This window comes from Octopus sinensis, linkage group LG3, assembly GCF_006345805.1.
Source record: "Octopus sinensis linkage group LG3, ASM634580v1, whole genome shotgun sequence".
Classification (NCBI taxonomy): domain Eukaryota; kingdom Metazoa; phylum Mollusca; class Cephalopoda; order Octopoda; family Octopodidae; genus Octopus; species Octopus sinensis.
In genome coordinates this window covers 115,133,086-115,153,058 of record NC_042999.1, presented here as the reverse complement: position 1 = coordinate 115,153,058, position 19,973 = coordinate 115,133,086, and the positions used below count along the sequence as shown (strand labels likewise).

Sequence of the window (19,973 nt, the reverse complement as noted above, 5' to 3'; positions counted from 1 at the left end):
TACTAAGTAGCAGGTGATACTCTGAGCTGGTAGACACACCTCAGCCATTGCCTCAAAAACATTCAGTATGATTTTAAGTGTTACAAATTGAAACATTAAACTACATTGTGCAGTAAATGGGTTACATATCGTTGGTTGTAAGGCTATATAAATTATGGTATAAAATTGTTCAAGATAGTATACTGAAATGTATCCAGTTTAATCAACAAATCAGATAAACTTACTGATAAGAAATACAGTTATAGTGTTATGAAAGCTAAAATTGTAAAATCTGAAGTGGTCAAGTGTCAAATATTGTAAAATAATTGATGCAGGACTTTTCTGTAACGTAATGGAATTGAAGCAAAATTTGGTAAGGCTTATTTTTGCCTTCATGAGATTCCATACTTTTATCAATTTTCCCGTTCTTTTCTTTGCGCCATGCGCAGACTCTGGATTGTCACGTGGCTCACTTTAACCAATCATTTTACGCTAAAGGAAGTGGTCACCGCCAAGCGCGTTTTGCAGCGAGACTTGAAAAGTTTCTAGCGTAACAGGAAGATGGACATGACTTTATGATGGCGTGTTCTGGCGGTCTGCACGGCTCTCTTTGTACCACGAAAGAACCGCTGGTAATGAACAATTGGGTACATAGAGCCGCCGCACGACGATCCGCCCTTGCGAAATTGTGGTAACCCCTCCCAATCACAAGAAGAGAAAGGGGGAAAAAGTGACGGCACCGTGTAAGACTTTAGAAAAATCGCCGTCGTCGCCATTTTGTGTATATCATTTAAAAAAACCCATTCCTAATCATCTTGCTTTTTATTACCTCTTCCAATAATATAATATAACAATAACAGTGTCTATAGCAGCTACTGCCATTGAACCTATCAGTAGAGTGCATCTGAATAGCAGCCGCAACCCTGTCCGGTCCCTACAGATTCTCAGTCGGGCTCTCTTGCCAGAGTGTTGCCCGAAGAAAAAATAATTTTGTTGCCGATTAATTCTTTCAAACGGATAATGGCTAACTCCAGTCCAACTTTATCAAGCTTATGGCCGGACGATGGTGAATATTTATTTCTATGTATTATAAACAAATCCAGATTGTCTTATAAGCGATAGCTTTAGAATGAATACGTCTCCCTCTCTCAGGGAACCATCCAGTATAATTTCAGGTTATCATAACATCAATAGAAAATGTATTTTTTTCCCCAAGTGTTTACGAAATTATTTATTTGTTAAAAAAAAAAGTTACGAGAGTTTCTTTTACTGATTTATTTTGCAGTATATAAAGTCACAATAGTGATCTGATCCACTTTTTAATGTTGATCGAACACTCAAGTTCTCTTTCATGCCTTAACAATAAGTTAATTGAATAATCGAATGTGAATATTTCTTTCTAGTTTAAATGCTTGACGTGCATGATCATTGATTTATTTACCTTGACTTCTTTCCCAGTTTATATTTTAGTCTGTATGCACTTATATATATATGTATGTATGTATGTGTGTGTATGTATATATACACACACACATATATATACATATATATATATATATGTGTGTATATATATATATATATATAAATAACCCCTGATGTATGAAAATCGTTTCATTTGTAAACAAACTTTCTCTTTTATAATTTATATGTATGCATATTTATCTATGCATATATAAGATCATTAATGATCTAAGTACATTATACTTTCTAATTTCTGATATGTTTATTATTATTTATGCATTTAATTCATTATCAATTTATTTTACTAATAGAAAAAAGAAACGTGCATTTGTATTGCTTGTGGTTTTTTTTCTTCTACAATTTTAGGTCAAGGAAGTCCTCATAAGATTCCTACGACTTCCAGGGGACAGAAAAATGGCCCTGAATTTGAGATTTTACGCCATTATAAAGAGAACGGCTTGGATTCAATAGCAAAAGAGGTATGGCTGGTTCAAGTGGAAATTATTTCATATTCTGAAGCTACTATACCTCCGTATTTTCTTCTGCAATATCAAATGTTTACTTTCTTTGTTCACGTAAGACCGGATGTATTCTCCCTAATGTTGTCGATAGAGGCCTTCCTGCTTTTCTTCTTCACCCGCCACTTACTAATAATAATGATGATGATTGTTAATATTTACTACTATTTGTATGATCACTACCACCCATTCATCATTTTATTCACCGTATTTACTTCATTCTCTCTACTCCAAGGAACAACTATCAAAAATAGTCTAAAGCTAATCAAAGATAAAGAGAAGCTAAAAAACTTTGTTCACATCTCTCTCATAGGTACTCTGTATATACATATACACACATATATGCCAAACTCACGAATATATGTGTGTGTGTGTGTGTGTATAAATATATATATATGTCTGTATTTATAATTTAAACCGAAGGGACCTTCTTTCTGACTTAGTCGATCTGAGAGAATAATAAATCTTAATATCTTTCTCTCTATAATAATTGTCCACTATTCCTTGTGCAACAGTTACGATTACTAAATCCGCAACATTACTCAGCTCCCACCTAAATCCAGTCTACGATTTGCAGAAATGTATATTTTATAAATGACTCTTGTTTAACCCCCCCTCCCCGGAAATGTCTAAGCCCAAGCAGCTTGGTCGAGATAAATTACATGTGTAATATATAGAGATAAATTACATGTGTAATATATAGAGAACTCTAGAGGAATTTTTCAGAAACTAGAAACCGGTCTGTAGTTTGTCATATAGATTCGTTCGTTACTTCTTTCTTTTCGTTTTATATGAATGTTTAAAAATAAGGATCATTTTTCAAATGGATATATACACATACTACATATATTAGTGTGTGTGTGTGCATATCCATCTGAAAAACGATCCTTATTTTTAAATTTGTCCAAATGATGTCGAGGTTAGAAGCTGATGCGCTATTGTTATCGTTACTTATGAGATCTTAAGTTACCTAAAGATTGTGTTTATTTCTTTGGGTGGAAATAGATACGATGAAGATTTTATATATAATATACGTGCCATAAAGGTTGCTAATTTGACATCTTTTAACCGATACCATTTTGTCATACTGCTCTTTACTTCATCATTAGTGTTGAAATGATATATATATATTATATATATATATATATATATATATAAAGAAAGCGATAATCCTCACAAACTTGTTGCTCTTAGCAATTCGTTTTTCTTCATGCTTCAATCGAGAAAGGAACTCATTTTCTTTTAATCTGTAATTTTGAGCAGCTACTTTTGAAAGTGTTTATATTTTTTTGTCTTCATACTAGATATATATTTTTCATATATCACCTTTATTGCGGTTGAAATATTTTTATATGGTATTTTAGTAGTGTGACCTGGTTGGCATTTTACGTCCCTTAATAGAAACTAAGGCAAGACTTCCATTTGTACCCCCCCCCCCCCGGGGGATATACTAATTTACAAACGATCCTTGGAAGCCACAGCTCTCCATTCTAGATAACTTAACGCACTAAGATTAAATTATACAAGTGTATGAGATATATATTTCCTTTTAAAGTTCGTTCCCATTAGATTTTGAGTTTATTAATCCAATCGAAATCGATCAATGGAAATTGCGGATGTGCTACCAGTGCCGGTGGCATGTCGAAACTCTGCTTGTGAAGACCCATTGAGGCAAGTGAGGATCAGAATCGAAATCGATCAATGGAAATTGCAGATGTGTTACCAGTGCCGGTGGCATGTAAGAGAACTTTCCGTTTCGCGACCGTTGCCAGCACTGCCCCGTTTCGTGTCCGTTGCCAGCCTCGCCTGGCCCTCGTGCCGGTGGCACATAAAAAGCACCATCCGTTCGTGGCCGTTTGCCAGCTCTGTCTGGCACCAGTGCGGGTGGCACGTAAAAAGCACCCACTACACTCACGGAGTGGTTGGCGTTAGGAAGGGCATCCAGCCGTAGAAACACTGCCAGATTTGACTGGGCCTGATGAAGCCTTCTGGCTTCACAGACCCCAGTAGAACCGTCCAACCCATGCTAGCATGGAAAACGGACGCTAAATGATGATGATGATGATGATGATCCCCACCGGTAAAGTCCCATTAATATTCGCGTTTTGGGTAATTGGTTTTTTTTCTTTTGATCGAAACTTGGACATGTGTAAGAATTCGCGTGCGTGTATACTCATTTATTCAAGTTGTATTTTAATCTATGCGTCAATCTGGGATTGACATATCTGATAAAAAATATATCAGGGAAAGTGCTTGGTTTATTGTCTCTGCTGGATAATAAGCAGTTCTATCATATCGTGGTGCCAAGTACGTGTTAAAGAAACGAAAAAAAAAAAAAAAAGCAACAAGTGACATAGATAAGGTATTGGGATAGCCTAAAGTGAAAATATTTTAAGGTTAATCTCAACTCAGGTCATACAATTTCATGTAGATCGATTTTAAATCTATTTCCTATAAGCTATGATATGTATGCATGCTTCCTATTCGCCTTATAATGGTGATTTGGCTATGCTAAACTAATTATTTATAGCCTGAAACAAATATATAATTATATATTTTATCTAACCCTCTATCTTCTAGAAGTGGAAATGATTTAGAATCCTATTAAAGTGTGCTAATACAAGAACACTAGAATGCTTAGCCTCTCATCAGTTATTGACCAAATATCACACAATTTCAATACCTGATATATATATATATATATATATATATATATATATAAATGGGATGTATGAATATCACTAGATCAAATCTCAAAAATACAGGAGTTAAACATGTGATGAAGAAAAGCGTAACAATTTATTTTGATTTATTATTGCTTTGATTCGTTTTATAAGGGGCATGTTTTATAATTTAATTCCAGAAGATTCTTTTGAGATATTTTACTGATGAAGTTATATCTCATCTATCTAGTTCTTTAGGTTTTATGGCTAACACATTAATCTATATCTTTGCAAAAGATTCATTTAAGATCAGTAGTATATATCATGTATTTTTCGTTGATTTAATATCTAGAAACAGAATTTCATATTTCTTTTTTTCATTATCTGTAGGTCGGAGTACTTGATGCTCAGGGTGACTTGGCTAATTATAAAGATGGAAATGTTCCTAAAGCTCGTAAGTTTGTTTCTTTTATACCATTTGTTACTTTCTCAAACTATTGAGTTATAAATGATCTCCCTATCATCAGATTGCACATTGCAAAAGTATTCTAAGCCTGGTGTTAACGTATTGTATAAATAGAACCTGTACCTTTTTAACCTTCATTGGAAAGAAATCCATTGCTGGTTCAAGTCATAATATAGTGATGTTTTTCTTTCATTTTGGTACATTTGTGTTATTCTGATCTTTTCTTCATCTGAAGAAAGATATATCTTATAGAAATTAATTGGAACAAGAAATTTTTGAAGGTGATATATGGAATGATTACTGTGTTGATTTTTTTTTTATCTTGTCAAATATCACATTTTTCTGGGATATGTTTAGAAAATTTGCTGCAGATGTTTTGGTTTTGTGGAATCTAGTTCAATTCTTTCAACAATTCAGCTGATCTTTCCAGTGTTCTTGTCAGGTAACAACAAGAATATTTTGAAAAACGATAATTATCATTTATTTAATATAAAATTCAGAAAGCTTTTTAATGCATATTTGTGGACTGATATTTGATTTTGTCCATCAAGTACTTGAATAAACTGCTTTCACATTTTACTCAGTATACCTCCATGACAGACCTGGTATAACCAAAGACTAGCACTACAATAAATTATATATCAACTTTATTGATGAATTTGTTTATGAACATAACATTATCATTAGCTGCTTATATCTGACTAGCTTCGAGCCCTATATATACCATTTCATATGAATTCACCTCAAGGGATATCTTTCTGTTGGTTTTCAAAAACAAAATTGACTGAAGATTTTTCCATTGATTTTACAGTTAATAGTTACCATCACAACATAACTCTTAGACAATAACAGGTTAAAAATCAAACCAATTCATTTCAGTATACTGAAAGTAGAAAGTTTATCAAGTTGTTTTAGCTTATTGTTTCCATCATCTGCTTTACATAGATAAAACAAGTTGTCAGTGAATGATTATTAAGTTATCTTTTCAGTAACCTCATTATTCTATACAATCTGGATGGACAATATTTTTTTGTCCTGTTCAACTCGTATCAATATTTATGTAATTGCACCAAGGTCAACTTTGCCTTTCATCCTTTTGGGGTTGATAAAATAATACCAGTTGACATAAATGACTTACCCCTCTCCCCTGAAATTGCTGGTCTTGTGCCAAACTGTGAAACCAATATTTATTATGTAATTGCATTAATTTTAATTTTACTACATTTGTATTGGTAATCACTTATTGAACTTGTTTCAGGTTATTTTATATTTTTTAGGGTTATAAAAATTATAACCATATTGTTACTAATTTTACACTTGTACATTCTTATTTTGTTTTTAGAGTATTTATAAAAGCGTCTTGGAACATTTAGTATGTGGGTGATAAAATATTGAATCTATTTTTGGGTATAACCATTAAACTTAAGCAAAGTAGGTAGCATGTGGGTGTTACTTGAAGATAAAAGCAAGTTCTAATGACTTGCTCTTATTTCTTTCCCATGATTTTCCAATCACTTACAGAAAAATATTGAAGATTTCATCTTATTCCTCAGCTGTCCAAGTTATCTAGTTTTAAATCATTCCAGTTATTTCTTGCTGTAAAAGAATATTTCTGTTTAGTGTTTGAAACATGACTAATCACATTCATTCGTTCTATATATTATATACTTCATTCTTAACTACCATCATAATTTCTTCAAAGTAAGAGGAATCCAGTTAAAAGCTTTATCACCATTCCATTAGCTATTAATGTCAATTATGCTTGCACTCTAATGGTTTTCACATAGTTTTGGGTGCATCTGATTTTTATTTTTTCATTAGAAAATGTAAAAGATGAAAATATTACTGTCATCAATTCAATTTCTTGGTTATTCCTTCATGTTTTGGGCATCTGGGTGTAAATAAATGATTATGTGACCTCTGTGAGCCACAGCTCAGCTATCAGAGCTTTTTACCCTGAATGATAGCCAATACAAGTTGGAGGGGACTAGTGTTGCTGCAGAGAGCCTGTCTTGTGGTGATGACATAAAGTACATCCAGTCTTTGTTGTAAAGTGGTTTTCAATAATACGGTCATCCAGGCATAAAAATCATGCAAAAAAAAAGACATACTATAACAGTTTTCTGTTGCTAAGTATGCCAGGCATTGGATTGTTTACTAATGGCAGGATGCTTTGAGATGTGTTCAGCCCATGTCAGCAAGTATAATTTGCTATGTTCAGTATCAGACCGTGTACTAACACATACAAACTGTTAAAAAATTCTAGAAATACTAGAAACAATGAGAAAAACTGATTCACCAGTGGTAAATGTATTGATGATTTTTCTTCAATTTCATAATTTGGTAATTGATTTTATTTTATAATTTCACTGGGATGTGAAAGGAAATGGGGGTCAAAATGATTTTTGTGATATTTCTAATAATTTAGTCTTTAGCATATCGGCTAAAGTTATTTTATCTACATTTTGAGGTTTTAACCCTTTAGTGTTTAAACCGGCCATATCTGGCCCAGATATTCTGCATGTTTTATATTCAAACTGGCCATATCCAGCCTCTTACACCTAACCTACATTGACATTCTAAATATAGACAATCACATCTTTGAAAACCTCAAAGATATAACATAATGCATGATTAATTCAAAACAATTTGAGTGAAAAAGTATTACATTTAACAGAGTAATCTGAACACTAAAGGGTTAAACATATTTTTTAATCTTCTACAACTAATCGTTTTTAGCAGCTTTTCCCTTTTTTGTGAGTAAGGCTTGAAGCAAACCTAGATGTAAAATATCTAGATGTAAAATTAATGATCTTCCAGGTTGGAAGCTGGATATATGATTTGTAGCCCTGCTGCATAAAACCATTAGTTCCTTTGAAAACATTAACAAAAATCTACCCATTTCAATCAAATGAAACTGATGGCATCCTCTAGATAGAGCACTTCTAGGGAGGCTGGAGTACTTGTTGACATTGGAGGAGGATGCTACTTTCACATACTCATGGCACCACTCAGGAAAATGGTTGCATGCAGTAATGTAGTGAAGAAATCAGTCAATAAAGAAGTAATTAATTGATGCACAAAGGATGAAATAATGCTTCCCCTCTGGACTAAGGGAACTGTTACTTAAAGTGCTTTCTAATAGGAGCTGTGAACTGAAAGCATAGCTTTTGTAGATGAATTGCTGGTGGTAGACAGGTATCTAGGCGATGTAATTAGTATTGGGGATGGGACAAGAGATAGTATTGTAAATAAAATTAGGGAGGATGAAAAACATTTTGTCAATTTTTATATTGAATGCAAAATGCTTGTTGCACTAACTTTTAGCTTGTGATTGTAATGAATGGAAATGAAATAAAATTTCAGAAGTACAGCTTCTTTCAAAAACTACTGTGCATCACAAGAAAAACCTAATTTAGGAGGGGTGGTGGGGATTTTAGTCAATAAATGATGCAATATACCTGTTGTATAATGGTAGTGGAATATACTCATAGAGTTGGGCTAAAAACCTGAAAGAAACAGTCAAAACAAATTTGAATATATTGGGCATCAAAGAAACTGCCAATCAAATCTAATCTGGCATGGTAACCTATGTTCTCATGATTAGTCTTTGATTGGTAATTATAAGAATGCTATTTCAATATTCCAATCCTTACACTTGAGATTAGTAGCTAACTAAAATGTGCTAATTTTCAGCTATCTTGGTAAATTAGTCTGTTGGAAGTAAGTTCCATGGTTTTCAAAATGGATAAAATTTAGAAATATTTCTTGTCCTTCTACACAAATTTAAAATTGTGTCATGGAAAAGGTCTTCATCCTTTTTGTATGTTTCTGTAATCATATTCTTTAGATAAAGCTTGGCACTTCTGTGGCATAAACCATGACTGGGTATTGTAGTAATAACTCTTTCAAAGATTTTGTGTGGATGAGCTAATGTCACTCAATCTTTTGGAAATAGCAATTAGGTGGAATGGCTATCAGTTAATTTGAAACTTCAGATTTAGGGAAAGGAGCAGGTTGTTTTGCTGATTCATTATGAAAGTAAGGCTGGCTACTGTTCATATAATCCTAGTATATAAGATTAACTCTTGTTACATATGTTAAAATGTAAAATAGAAAAAAGAAGAGTGTAAAAACTTTGGGTTCCTTAGGTACTTAAATAAGAGTAATTATTGGAAATGGAAAATTTCTTTATAGAATTTTTTTATATGTAATATAAGAATAATGTATCTGAATCTATTTGAACTTTTGCTAATTAGCAAGAAAGTTACTTTGCTTCTTATGTTATTTGGTAAGAATTTCATTGTATTTTGTTACAGCCTTCCAGTTTGTAACATTTCCAATTCCTGCCTCTCCACCAAAAACAGAACCTAAAATATTTTTGCCCAGTACAGGATCCATGCCCTCAGGGGTAAGTAAATTATTGAATCATTTATAACATTTAATTTTGGTATGTTTATATGTCAAATCAAAACATTTCATCAAATGATCTAATATTTTTGTATCAGTTTGCTTCCAGTTTTGCCATTTTTTTCTCATTTTAAGCTGGTATTTGTGCACCCATTGGCACTTTTTGCTTTATAACTTTGAATAGTTATATGGTAATAATTGAAGACTGGGAAGTATATTAGAGAAGGGCAGCCTCATGGTTTTTCAGGTTCTCCAAGACTAGTTCAAGGATGTTTTTCTCAGACTAAAGGCCTAGCCTGAATGCTGAGAACAAAGTGGCTTTGCTAAAGACACTCATCTGTAGGTGTTTTTGTTAAACTGGGTGAAAGATTTATTGCAACTCTCAAACATTTAGTTATTTCTAAAATGAAATGGAAAGAAAATTAATAATGAACATGGTTTTGTAGTCTCAGTTAAATATTGGCCAGTAGTATCTTGGACTAAACATTAACTTCGATATTTAAATTCAGTTACTTACAATTGTTGAGAAAGAGGTAAAGTTATGTAGCTCTGGGTCAGCCCTTGTCAAAAATGCAACCAGTTGAGTGAGCCACCAAGTAAAACATGGTGGTCTCTACAAGATCTCTTAACCTGCTTGAAGTAGTTACTAAATCTCTTTCAAATGTTACTTTTCTAAAAGTTTTTTAATTGGTGCTTATATTACAGAAAGTAGTCTTGAATATAACATACAGGAAAGAAAGCACGAAAGTCACGGCCAGAGTAACAGTTAAATAATGAAAATTTTATTTACAAAAAGAAATAAAAGTTTTTTAGGTGGATGAGGTGTTTGTTTTCCACAAATATTAAAACAAATATTTTGTCTATTGTCCTTTTCTTTCAGTCAGATTTAATAAGATTCTATCATTTCTTATTGAGTTATATATTCTTGGGTCTTGGCAAGCTAACATAAATTGAGATGACTATTGTGTGAAATAATATATACCAATATATTCCATAACAATATGCTTGCACAGTTTTATGCAAACAATACCATCTTAACTTCAAGAGTTAGTAATTAGCTCTAGTTTAGTAGTGTCAAGTAGATGAATGAAATGTCTTCAAGATATCTATCCATGATAGTAATATTCCCAGATAAGCTACTTCCTATTTTTGGTTACTAGGTGACTTGTGGCAATGTAGAATGGTGTTCTGCACAGAAACAGCAAAACACAAGCATTGTATTTGAATTAATAAACATTCAGCCATCTTATCTACACTCAGTAAGTGACATTGTATTCAAAAGAACGTTTTGTAATCTTTTAAATGCCATCTTTACTTGCATAGTTGGCATATTCTGACATTCTCGTTCTGATGTAGTATAATTAATGCTTGGATTGATGTCATTTCACTTCTGTAGGTCATCTGTACCTTCTTTTCCAGTTATATCAACATAGCCCACACATTGTCAATTCATATATCTTTTTCATTAACATGGTGTGAGGATGTCCGTCTAAAAATATCCAGATATTATTCTTCCCAAGGTTGCAGAAAATTTGTTATCCATGCATTGCAATATGACAAGAAATATGATCCCTTAGCGGTTTATAAACAAAGAGCATGGTGTTAGTTGTTTTACAGTTTGCTAGAATATGGGAGCAATCATGCATTTGTCTGGTATAATGGCCTTGTGACATACAAAGAATGAAGAGTATATATTATTAAAATTTGCATAGACTAAGAAATATATTTTTGAAACATTCAGTTTTAAACAAATTTAGAAAAAACTAATTTTATTTTGTGCATATGTGTGTGAATTTCTGAAATATTTACTCATAAAAAAAAAAATGGAGCCTTTTAAATGCTACTTTCCAATGTCTATTTAAGTTTGTTAATGTCATTCATAGGTAGTAACGTTGCCAACTCAGAGAAATACGACGAATGTAGATTCACAGTGGCGAAATAGGAAAAGAGGGTCAGAGATTTCTATTGAACCAGATTTTACTGATAGGTAATTTAGTTTTCATTGTATTGGTCTTTTCATTCATCCTCTGATTAACGTGTCAGTTTGTAAAGTGATACTTATGATATTCTTTGTTTTTCCTTTCATAGTAAGAGGAATAAAAAAGGAGAGAAAGGTGGTAAAGGTTTGCGGCATTTTTCTATGAAAGTGTGTGAAAAGGTTCAGAAAAAAGGAATTACGTCTTATAATGAAGTTGCTGATGAATTAGTTGCAGAATTTAGTGATCCTAGAAACTTGTCACCCTCAGAGCAGGTAGTTGATATTATTCCTCAATTCTGTGATATTAAATGTTAATTTTATATCAAATATCATTTGCAGTTTCAGATATTGTATATTTTATTAATTTTATGCCTTTCCATTTTAAAGTTATTAGTAAGCAAGTATATATATTTTTTGCCACTGAACAATTATTGATTAAAAAAAAAAGATCCATTGAATTTTTAATATTTGTGTTGTTGCAGATTTATTATAGTTTCTTGACTAAACTCTACAATTTAGTGGTTAATAAAAAAATATATTTTTGCAAATAGCAATTATTATCAGTACTAAGCATTTATTACTTTGATTTTATACTAATGATGTAAGCTAAATGAATTATAATGCAAAATGATTTGAACATGCTGGGATGAATGTGATATTCATACTTTACTTAAAGACAGTACAAGTTTTAGGAATTTTTGTTAACTAGAAACTTTCTTATTCTGTGGTACTTGCCAGCTATTTTTAATATTGGTTTCAAATTTTTGGCACAAGACCAGCAAGTTCAGGGGATGGGGTAAGTTGATTACATTGACTCTAATGCTTGGCTGGTACTTATTTTATCGACCCCAAAAGAATGGAAAGCAAAGTCGATCTTGGTGGAATTTGAACTCAAAATATAAGGATGAAATGCTGCTAAGCATTTTTGATATTTAGATATTTTTAATATTGAAAGCTAATGCCCATTAATATTCACTTAACTTAATTTGTAAATTATTGCATTTAGTTTTCTGTCTTTTGTGTGATTCCCATAACAAACAATTGTGATTTCAAGAAGTGATTGAAACCTGTTTAGACACTTAAGGTTTCTAACTTTACTACTGCTTCACGACACCAGATATTATCTAATTTTCAGTAGCTATTAATATTATTTCATAAACAACCTGGAAACTGAACCAATTATATTTTTGTGAATACTTTTTTTTATTATTTAGGCATATGACCAAAAGAATATCAGGCGGCGTGTCTACGATGCTTTGAATGTCCTTATGGCTATGAATATTATTTCAAAAGAAAAAAAAGAAATTCGTTGGATTGGATTACCTACAAATTCAGCTCAAGAATGCCAAAATATTGAAGTACGTCATTTCTGGGATCATACTTATTTTATAGTTCTTAAGTTTAAAAACAAATTAACATCTTCCAAAAATACTCATTAGCATAACTCTGGTTAAAACCCTGTTGGGTTTTTATTTCTAAATGCTCTTATAAGAGTTATAACATCAATGATAAAACTATTTAGATATAGTTGTTGAGCAATATTGATTTGATAGATATTCTTTCCTACTCTAGGCACAAGGCCTGAAATTTTTAGCGAGGGGGCCAGTCGATTAGATTGACTCCAGTATGCAACTAAAAGGCAAGGTCGACCGCGGTGGAATTTGAACTTAGAACATAAAGACAGACGAAATACCACTAAGCATTTCGCCCGGCGTGCTAACGTTTCTGTAGTTGTCTTGTTTTGTGATTCAAATTTCTAAGCTCCAAGAAGATAACATTTTCAGCAATAGATACAGAATAAATGCTCTGAAAATAATTTTGTTCACTTTCATTGTAATTTTTTTTCTGTACAGTCTGAATGAAATAATTTTCTTTTTATAAAACATCTGAATTCTTAGGCAGAAAATCGAAGAAAGATAGAACGTATCAAACACAAAACACAACAATTACAAGAATTAATTTTGCAAGTAAGTTACTTTTTAGTCTTCCTGAAATTTGAGTTATTCTGGACAGACTTTTATGGATTTGAAAGATTGAATTTGAATACCTGTTTAAAACAACCTGGAACCTTGTTAGTAAATTCTAGTTAAGTTTTTTGAGAATTAGCTGTCATTTAAAGTGTATTCTGGATGACATAATTTAGATTTTACTACTATTTTTCACTATATTTTTTTTGGGAACATAATATCACTATCAGCTATTTTCACCTGCCCTCATATACAGGTAGCCATGTATTTATTCTGTAGCAAGACACCTCTGCTTGTCCCTCTGTTAGCCTTCAACGCTTGGCATAAAGCCACTTCTCTTTCTTCAACACACTCTCACTCAGTCAAGAGGGTTTTTTTCATTTTCTTTTCTTTGTCTTGCAAGTTACTTGGCAACCACATTGCTGGTATTGCAAAAGCAAAAAAGTAATCAGTACTCAGTGTAATGTGGTAGAAACCATGCCGTGCCAAAGTGGACATTGGAGTCCAGTGCACCCTGTAGCTTGGATTGTGCCAAACCATCCAACTCATGCCAGCATGGATAATAGACATGATGAAGTGACATGCAACTTATGATCCAAATAGATATTTTATGGCCTATGCATTTAGATATTTGATTCTAAAAGTATGAGTAGATTAAAAAAGAGTAAATCTGAAAAGCCAATAATTTGTGGAGAGTCCAATAGAAAATCTGCTTTATGATTGATACATACTTTGGAATTTTGTAATGTTTTGCAGTACATATTGACACAGTTATGACTTTCAATAGTTATTGACTTTATGTTGTTTCTGTATTCTGCTTTTGCCTTTCCTTTCACTTAGTAGTCAAACTAATGATATGTTACTGAATTTCAAAGAAATGAAATATCAAATCTGTTCAAATGTATTGGCAAAATTTTTAGCAAATGATCATGTTTTTTTTTCACTTGTTGTCTATACTTTGGAATGTTTCAGAATTATCTTTTAATATGAGTTTTATATAATTTGTGTAAATTTTCTCTTTGTATTTAAGAAAACTTGTTCTTCTACAAAGACTAATGATTAATGCTGTTTCAATTTTTCTATGCTGGCTCCTTGTCTTGCAACAAGAAAAATATTTTAATATCCAGCAGATCAGATGGTTACGTTTTTATGCTTACAAAACAAGGCGCCGTGTCAGAAAAATGGCAACTGCATTAAAAATTTTTAACATAGTTGTGAAAGTCTTTGTAGAGCCTGAAAAGGAATTTTAAAATCAAGTCTTGTGTATTTTTTGAAAATTACAGCAAATTGCTTTCAAAAATTTGGTTGAAAGGAATAGGTACTGTGAACAAACAATGGGCCGACCACCGCAGCACACCTCCATTCATCTTCCATTTATTATTGTAAATACAAGTAAGGAAACTGTGATTGATTGCAGCATTTCTAATGATAAGTACGTTTTAAACAATTTTATCATTTCTTTTTCCTTATATTTATTTGCAAAGTTTTGTTTTCCCCACCTAAATTGTTGAAACTTTTATAAAATTGTTTACTATGTCAAGTATTGGAGTTGATTTAATACACTAAACACCATTCCGAAATGTGAATTTCTATTAGAAACCATTAATATTCTCTTGGTCATAATAGGGGTTGTACTGTATCTTGCATTGAACAGTTTAGTAGAAGAAATGTTTATCAGTACTACAAACACGTGAAGTACTAATTAATTGTATGGTGCTCCCACCATGGCAATAAGCTTTACTTACACAAGATACTGATAAATATTTAAGTGAACTTAAAAGTTGTCTGCTACAGATGCAAAACAATGTTGAGTCATTGTCAGCTGTCTCTTCTTTGGCTAAAAATTTGATATTCTGTCTTTTGTTACCATATGTTTGTTGAAATATACTACTTTTGATTTAGTTTAATTTTGAAAATAATGTAAAAATGATTAAAATAATTTACATTGCAAACATCATTAACTGATGTTTGGAATGAAATCTTGATGGAAAGTTTTAATTTGTCACTTTGTAACTGGAAGTTTGTATGATGGAATTGGGGGCAGTCTCAAGTGGGTTGGTATGAAAAGGTTTAATATTGATAATACCATTATGTATGATTTTTCTCTCTAGGAAGTTTTTGTAACTTTGGTCTAAAAATTTACACACTATGTTATCATTATTGTAAATACTTTCAAAATAGTTTTCTCCTTCACATGTTGTTTATGTGAGTTTTGTAAACATCAATTTGAGAAGCTTCTAATTTATTGTGTATGTGTGTGCACATGTATGTATGTATAATAAAAGTAATAAAGATTATGGAAACTTGTACATCCACAAAATTTGTTTTATAGTTGTATGTAGCATAGTATAATGACCTACATGTATTTCCACTGCAACTATTCACTGTTGCAAATGTATGTAACCTTGCAGTATTATCAGTGCAGCTTCATCAGAATCTGTCCATTTGGTCATCCTTGAAGCTACACCAACAATATTACAAGGTTGCATTTGCAACAGTGAGTAGTTGCTGCTGTGGAAACATGTGTAGGTCATTATAATAAGCTGTATAGATAAATTTTGTGAAAGAATGAGTCCCCATACTCTTTATTATTATATATACTCCAGACAGTTTTTACCGTGCAGCAAAGAGTACATGGAATTACCCATTGGAAGAATTCACAGAGCAATTAACAACTAATTATAATCACAAATGCTAAATACTGATTGTTGTGGTTAGCCGTTAACTGGAACTTAACTGAGAGCTAATACAGTATCTGTATATATGTATATATACTAGCATTAAAGACCCGTCGTTGCCGGGTCATAGTGCTAGTGCATGTATATATATACGAGGATAAAAATAAACCTTCTTTTCTATAATGTTGTTCAATAAAGCCACCTTCAGTTTCAACAACTGTTTCTATATGAGATCTAAATCATCTACATGCTTGAATTAAATGGTTTTGGTTCATTCTGGACATTACTCTGACTATGGCAGCTTTCAAAGGATCTTTGGTGTTATGGGCATGTTCATTGATCTCTTTCTCAACAATGTTCCACATAGATGGAGATCTGGGGAATTAGGAGACCAAATGTTAGGAGTTATGTGATGTGATCATATAAAATTTCAGCCATCCATTCCTCTGTTATTAGAGCCTTATGTGATAGTGCAGTGTCTTACTGAAACACATGGCCTTCCATTGCATATCTATCCAAGTCTTAACAATTATTTCCTCAACCTCAATGTATACACTGTCTATCCAGAGATTAATGTAGGACCTCAATGTAGGCGTCAGAGTTAACTCTAAGGCTTTGTGGAAAGAAGTAAGGAGGCATGACATGTCCTTCATTGCTGACAACCCCTAAAACCATGACAGTTGCAGGAAATTTTGTCTGCACATAACCGTCTCATTTCTTCTGTTAATTTTTTGGTCTTGGTCGAAGTTTTTCTTGTTTGAGGAAAACTAAATCATATCTTCTGCTGGATTTTTCAGTTTGTTTAAGAGCCTTTTAGATCTGATGTAGTGATTTTCTTCTGCTTTTTCTGACAAGTTGACCTTTCTTCATCATATAAAACTTATATTTGATGTCTTTGTGGACAACATTTCTGACTTCCTTCTGGAGATGTTATGCAATTGACCTCATGAACTTTCTGGGATTGTAATCAATGGACTGGATAAATTCAGGTGTTCCGATTTCATGTTTCCATCTTCATTCTCTTGCTTTTGTTGACGAAAGATCTGGCAACTTTTAAAACTTGAGATATTTCTAAGTCTCTATGCTCAGCCTTTACAACCACAATAACAGCATGCCTCTTCATTTCTTAAGTAAGCTGAGGGTCTAGTTATTATTTTCTGAAAGATTATACAGAGCAAAAAATGCAGCAATGACCCCAAAAAGGTATGTCCTCAAATACCTTATGCATCCTGTTTGTGTGTGTGTGTGTGTGTGTATATATATATATATATATATATATATATATATAATATATATATATATAAAATGCCTTCACTTTATTCCATGTTAGGTCCTATGCTCTTGCTTTGCTCTCACTGCTCCTTTCCAGCTTCTCACTGTGACAATGATTTAGAGGTGTTTTCAGCATTACATACATCATTGTTGTGATGAAGCAACAGAATTGCTTCAACTATGTAAATTCCTATTATTGTAAAAATCTGATAGTGTCATTTAGGTTGTGCTTCAGGAGATGGGATACATCCTTGTAATTTTTTTTTAGTCTAGGAATTTTATATTGTTTTTGCTTAAACATAAACTTAATAACTCTAAACATTTTTACCAGAACTGATGCCCTGTACCATATATTGGATTTTTATTCCCAACAAAAATACAGTGTATACACAAGTGTGCATTTGACATAAAAACCACCATTGTTGGTTAATTAAAAGGGAAAACTGCAAAGGATAAATGTTTGCATAGGACTCAGGAATATATTTTTCTATTACGAAAGTGATTTGGACAATCCTTGATTTTGATAGTGCTATAATAAAAAAAAAAAAGAGAAAAAAAACATTCAACTTATCTCTCAGAATTTTTTTTTTTTTTTGAGTCTATGGAAAAAAGAAAATATCACAGCTTGAATACCTTTGATTAGATGTCTGCTCTGTTAAGGCTAACATAGGGGCAAACTTTATAGCATTGGATGTTGCTGTCTATTTTGTGAAACAAAAATGAATGTATGTATTAAAGCAATTGGACCAAATTTTCTGCAGCTTGCAAGCAATGGATTTGAATGTAAAAGATATAGTTTTGTAATTTAATTATTTGCTCTTCAATATTATGTCTAAAAAAAAGTCCTGATTTTATTTCTAATTTTCATAGATGTGAATACCTTTTTACTTTCGACAACACATTTGAGATCCATGATGATATTGAAGTTCTCAAGCGCATGGGTATGGCAGAAGATTTAGAAAAGGCTGTGAATATGGTGCCAAAAGCTTTAGAGCCTTATGTTAAGGGTAACTAAATTGAAATTATCACTGACTTGACATTTTTTAAATTTGCTTTAATCTCTAAAGAGAGCAAGTATATGCTTTCTTTCTAAATTTTTGAAGTAAATCTTTTTTACTAAATTACAAAAATTTGCATTGATTTCCTTCCAACTTCCATTATGAAAGATGGTTGTAATGAGTTTTAGATTCTTTATCATTACATTTCAGAAAGTATTTCCAGAGTCAATGATTTCTTCTGTCGGGTCTTTGAAAGGTGGGCAGGATTGTAAAGGAAGGAAAGAAAACTCACTTTTTGGTTTAAAATTTTGTTTTTGTATTTTCATTCTATGTTTATCGTTTTACTTGCACTATGGTAAGTAAAATGATATTGGTTTCTAACATGAAAGCAAGGTTTCAAAGTTTGGGGAATTGTATAGTTGATGAAAACCAACCTCAGTTTCTGGTTGGTACTTATTTTATCAACCGCAGATGGATGTAAGGTAAGGTTAATGCTGGCAGAATTTGGAAATAGTAAAATAGATATATTGATAAATATACTGTAATACCTGCTGACTCAGACAAAAAATCATCAAAACTTCCAGAATTCTCTCATAATAACACACACACGTGTATACAGGTATATGTATATATGTAATTTTCACATGTATTAGGATGAATAGCAACATTTTTACAGTTCCTGTTTGATATAGTCAGCAAAATGTTTTTTTTGCAATGCATTTTCATTGGCTCTTAACCCTTTTCACTCTTATCAAACAATCCAGTTTCTCATTCAATGTGACCTAGTTCCTGTTTCCATCTTTTAAACCTCTTCATTTCTTGTTCACTTTCTGTTGACATTATATTCTTTTGAAGTTGTTCTTTATGTTGCCATAAGTACTATTTTAAGTGCAGTTGGAAGTTATTTTGTATTGTTGTTATTCATGTTTGTATTATTATATTACTGTGTTTTGGTGAAAGGTTGTGGTTCTATCATTCTATGATTTTTTTTTATATTGCTGTTTAAGATAGGAAGGGTTTCAGGAGATGAGGTTTGGTTGCAATTTGTTGCAACTTCAGTGACTACATAGAGACTTCAGTATGAAGTAAAATAATTGAAGTTACTCAAATTATGAATGATATCAATAATGTTTAACAATACTATTGTTACAGTAATAGTAATTTTAAAACATGGACAGTTTCAGCCCATTTTCTACCACCTTCAGTTATGGAAAATCAAAATAAATTTTGTACTTCTGAAGATAACTTCATGAGCATATTCAATAGCAATACAAACCTGAACCAACAATAACCACAAAAAATATTTCTTAAACAAGAATGTAGTTAATAGTTAATGCTAAATATAAATCTACTTTTTATTGTAATTCTTAGATAATTCTCCTTTTTCTGTATGTCCTGTGATAGGATGAGCAAATTTATGGACATGCTCCACTTTCTGATCATTCTGAGGAGATATAGGAATTACTTAAATTTCTCATTAATCATGTTTGTATTTTTGTTGAGGTCTACAGTAGCTTTAACCCTTTAGCATTTAAACCGGCCATATCCGGACAAAAGTATTCTGTCTGTTTTATGTTCAAACT

General features: G+C 32.1%; 1 protein-coding gene across 3 annotated transcripts in view; it reads left to right on the top strand.

Annotated features, from left to right (window-relative positions):
- The first annotated feature begins 472 nt into the window (after nt 1–472).
- The window catches only part of LOC115209915 (transcription factor Dp-1), a 31,839-nt gene continuing 12,338 nt past the window's right edge, over nt 473–19,973 (top strand). The window contains exons 1-10 of one of the 3 annotated variants that reach the window (XM_036501240.1): nt 473–1,045; nt 1,807–1,919; nt 5,012–5,075; nt 9,407–9,498; nt 11,381–11,484; nt 11,586–11,751; nt 12,690–12,833; nt 13,374–13,442; nt 14,726–14,874; nt 18,263–18,399. In XM_036501240.1, coding sequence (XP_036357133.1) covers nt 1,000–1,045; nt 1,807–1,919; nt 5,012–5,075; nt 9,407–9,498; nt 11,381–11,484; nt 11,586–11,751; nt 12,690–12,833; nt 13,374–13,442; nt 14,726–14,874; nt 18,263–18,399 — 1,084 coding nt within the window. In that variant the 5' untranslated portion in view covers nt 473–999. The remainder of the gene's footprint in view (nt 1,046–1,806; nt 1,920–5,011; nt 5,076–9,406; nt 9,499–11,380; nt 11,485–11,585; nt 11,752–12,689; nt 12,834–13,373; nt 13,443–14,725; nt 14,875–18,262; nt 18,400–19,973) is intronic. The other 2 variants (XM_029778516.2, XM_029778515.2) reach the window with 2 other exon arrangements.